This window comes from Lipotes vexillifer, unplaced genomic scaffold, assembly GCF_000442215.2.
Source record: "Lipotes vexillifer unplaced genomic scaffold, Lipotes_vexillifer_v1.1 scaffold851, whole genome shotgun sequence".
In the NCBI taxonomy this organism is placed as follows: Eukaryota; Metazoa; Chordata; class Mammalia; order Artiodactyla; family Lipotidae; genus Lipotes; species Lipotes vexillifer.
Genome location: NW_006778810.1, coordinates 247469 through 251590, shown reverse-complemented (window position 1 = coordinate 251590; position 4122 = coordinate 247469). Strand labels below are relative to the sequence as shown.

At 57.8% G+C, this 4122-nt stretch overlaps 1 protein-coding gene across 1 annotated transcript in view; it reads right to left on the bottom strand.

Moving 5' to 3' along the window:
* PCSK6 (proprotein convertase subtilisin/kexin type 6) overlaps positions 1–4122 on the bottom strand; it is a 250646-nt gene that overhangs the window by 17816 nt on the left and 228708 nt on the right. Inside the window, exons 16-17 of the mRNA XM_007451962.1 lie at positions 2708–2887; positions 2524–2562 (exon numbers count right to left, since the gene is read on the bottom strand). Of these exons, the coding sequence (XP_007452024.1) occupies positions 2524–2562; positions 2708–2887 (219 nt within the window). The remainder of the gene's footprint in view (positions 1–2523; positions 2563–2707; positions 2888–4122) is intronic.

The window sequence follows — 4122 nt, the reverse complement described above, 5'->3', positions numbered from 1 at the left end:
CGCTCTTCCTCCTCTGGGAGATGGTTCTGGAAAGCCTCCCCATGTGGGGAGGGAGGGGCCCGGCGGGGCGTTATGAAAGTTTTTGAGTCCTTGGAAGAAAAAACAACCTTCTACAAGGTTTTAGTTTTTGGAGGGGGTGGGGAGTTCAGAAGCAAAGAAGAGGTGTCTTGCCAGCCACCAGAGTTTCCTGGGGACGTGAGGGAAAGACAAAAGTCCCCATTCTCTGCCACCCACAATGGGTCTTTGCTGAGGGGCACAAAGCCCTCTTCATTCCTCTTTAAAGGGCCTCCAGACCTTCCCAGTGTTAGACTCAGCTGTATTTGGCTTCCCTCCCTGAAGGTTTACCGTTGCTGACATTTCCAAGGTTCGCATTGTGGGTCCCCCTGTGAACCCCTTTCAGAGCCGCGTGCATCCCTGGGGATGCACTAGACGCTCCTTGTGGTCTGGGTGGGGGAGGGCGCTGGGGTCGTGCTGGAGCACAAGGTGCCCCCACCCCTTCCCAGGCCCCAGACTCACTCAATTTGGGGATCGATTCTCATTTGACTTGGTCCTTGTTCGCCTCATCCCAATCCACTTGTGGTGACAGTGGCTGAGAGTGTCTCCTACCCATGTCCACCTCACAGCTGACCCCTTCACAGGGCAGCTGTCCTGATGGCTCTGGTGAGGCGCCTGTCACACCCCTGAGCCCCCCCAGGAGCCCCACTCCCCTTCCGTCCTGGGATCCTTACTGTCCATGGGCGGCTGGACTCCCCTCTCCGGCCCTCACTCACCTCCTCCCCTTTACTCCTTATCCTGGGGAGAGCTGGCCCTCCACCTGTGTGCCCCCATCACAGCGCTGCTTGGCGCCCCCCCCACCTGGCACTGTCTGCATGACCAGCTCCGCCTCCGAATGGCACGCAGCCTCCCCTGCCAGCTCACCCCTCAGCTGTGCATGAAGCTCTACAGAAAGCATCAACAGGGACTTCCCCAGTGGTGCAGTGGTTAAGAATCCACGCTCCCAATGCGGGGGGCCTGGGTTCGATTCCTGGTCAGGGAACTAGATCCCACATACGTGCTGCAACTAAGAGCTCGCATGCCACAACTAAGGAGCCCGCCTGCTGGCAACTAAGGAGCCCACGTGCCACAACTAAGGAGCCCACCTGCTGCAACGAAGACCAGACGCAACCAAATAAATAAATAAATAAATATTTAGAAAGTCGTCGAGAATCATCGCCCCACCTCAAAATCTCCCCTGCCCAGCACCTTCTCTTTCTCCCTGGGCTTCTGCACCTGGGCTTGTTTGTCTGTGACTCAGAGGCCTTCCCCCAGGGCACCAATGAGATGTTCCTCCACACTGCTCCCCCTCCCCCGGAAGCCGGCTCCTCCTCTCCCTCCACACCACACCCCTCCTGCCCCCTCCCCTCTCTCGCTCTTTCCTGCTGTGACTGGTGCACCTGCCCCACTTGCCCCTGAGATTGCACGGATCTTCCCCAAGTGTTGCAAACACACCTTAGTCCCAGAGACCCCTCTAACCACCTGGGCCAGGCTTGGGAAGGACTGAGCGGCCTGGGCTGCAGAACAGTTAGAGTGAGATTCCAGGACAGTGTGAGGTTAGAGTCATAGCAGATTTTAAGGGGGAAAAAAAAATCAGTCCTTTATTAATAATTACTGAATCTTGCCACAGTTTATAAATCACAGGGGGAAACAGAGCAGATTAGTCCATACATAATTCAATGCTCCATTTTAAAGGCACGGTAGAGGACGTTTAAAATTGAATCGGCCATAATTTATGCTTGATCTGTATTGGTGGAGTTTCCCATTTTGTTACTTTTTTTCTTCAGAAGCTATGAGATAACTCAAACCATCAATATTCTTAGATCTCACCCATCATTTATCCAGTAGCTGTAACATTTAGCTAAGGAAAATATGCCCAACCAGAAAGGCTCCGTTTCTCACAAATCACTGGGATGGTTCAGAGGGAAAGGAAGAGCTTGCCACCTAGCACGCTGACCAAAACTGCGCCCAGCCCGGCGGCTGGGAACGTCCTCTGCATGCTGCCCCAGCTCTCAGCGTGGAGCGCTGCAGGCCCGGAGCCCAGGGCCACCCTGCAGGGGCGCAGCAGGAGGAAGAGGATTTGCAACGAGGCATCTTTACTTCCTATGAGAGGCTTGAGCTGCTTCTGGCAGCATCAGTGTCCTCTGACATCAGGTCTGAGACCCTGTGCTGGGTCTTTCTCCCAGGCCCCTGGGCGGGTCAAGATCTCCACTGCCCGCAACTCCTGGCTGTGCTCACTCAGCCCAACTGTCCTGGGCTCCTGGTAGCACCCTGGTCCTTCCCACATTCTGGTCACAAGGACTGAAAGTGGATGGACTTGAGAGAGGGTCAGGAGGCTGAGACTGAAGACAGGGGCCCCTGAGAAAAAGGGGGCGCCCCAGAGGAGTGTCACTAGCCAGGCGGCAAGTCCCCATTCTGGTTGGGCATAGGGAACCTCTATTCCCGGCCTGAGAAGGTTGGCGAGTACTTACTGGTTTGAAGCATACTTACTGGTCTGTAAAATATTAGGAGAGCCATGGGAGGGAGGAGCTGCGAGTGCAAATTACCATCATTATTACGACTCCCAGGAAAGAGGAAGGCCTACAACCCTAGCCCCGCCTTCCGCCGGGAACAGCCCGCGTTTTAAGAGCTACACTGGAAAAACGAGCATCTCCTCTGGCCTCAGGTTCATTACCTGTGTAGTCCTCTTCGTCCTCGGGAACCTCGGCCTGGGACGGCGACAGGGCGGCCTTGGGTGGCTCTGGCTCTGGGGCCGAGAGCTCCAGCATCCGGGAGCGAGACTGATGGGCGCTGAAGGTGGTATAGGGGTGCTGGGCCGTGCCGTACAGGATGAGGCTCCACTCTTTCAACTTCCCTGGAAGGCACCAGACCCAGACTCACCCGAGGGTCAAGAGCCTCCTTCAGGAAGCCCTTGATGTGCTCTGGCCCCTTGGTCTGGCTGGGGGCCTCTGTCACCCACGGAAGTGCCTGGCCCTGCCGGGCTCAGGTTCCCGAGCCCTTCCCCCGACAGCAGGGCTCTGAGCCCAGCATCTTCCCCTCCTCGTCATCTGGGGACCAGGAACTCACTTCCTGCCCAGACCACAGTCTCCGTCCCTGGGTATCGGCACAGCCTCCCCGCATTGGCCCCCACCCCCATGATGGGCAGCAGCCCCCTTCCCCTCTTGGAACATCCAGTGGGCGGATCTGGGGCGGGGCATGGCACTCAGCCTTGTCCCACTGTCCCCAAATGTGGTAACTGGGTTACATTGAGGAGTCCTGCTTTTTGGATGCTCCATCCTGGGTCTTGGGCTCCTTCCATCCCAGTTAGTACAGGGCAGTTGGGCAAGTTTGGCGGGTGGCACAAACCCAAATGTGCACCGAGGCTGGGTGTGGGGAGGACCTCCTCAGAAACAGGAGGATGCCTGGCACCCACGCTGGTCTGGGTGTGGGGGGAGGACAGAGGCTCATGGGAGAGCAGCCGGCTGTGCACAGGGATGGGGCAGGGGCAGCAGGCGCCCCCGCCAACCGCCGCCTCCACCAGGGAGCGAGGCCCATGCTGCTCAGTATCCTCAGGTGAGAACAGAAGGGGAGACCTGGACTGCAACATCCAGGCGGGATCCCTGATGCAATAAAGCACACAAAGGCCGGGCTGGACGTGACCATGGGCCATGGGCCGGCTTCCCTTCTCACCACAGTGTGCCCAGCGTTTGGGACTGTGTGACCATGTCGGGGAGGTCACTGCTGTCACTGTCACTCAGGCGAGGGGCCGAAGGCCAGTGTGACCTGCCGGAGGACACGCGGCTCAGGCTAATGGGCTCCGGCTGCCCCAGCCCCTCAGGGTTTATTGAGAAGTGGATCAACCCAACACGAATCGATTCTGTTCCATGGCGGGGCACAGAGCAGCACCGTTTCTTTTTAACCATCATCCTGGCCAACTAAGACCCCAGGTCCTGAAAGCCTGCAGCCTCCGAAGCCCCCAAGTCAGGCCCTGCACTGCTTGGGCCTCTCCTGGCCTGGCCAGGATTGAAGGATGTGGGTCCTTTGACTTAAAAGAACCATCCTGGGGCTTCCTTGGTGGCGCAGTGGTTGAGAGTCCACCTGCCGATGCAG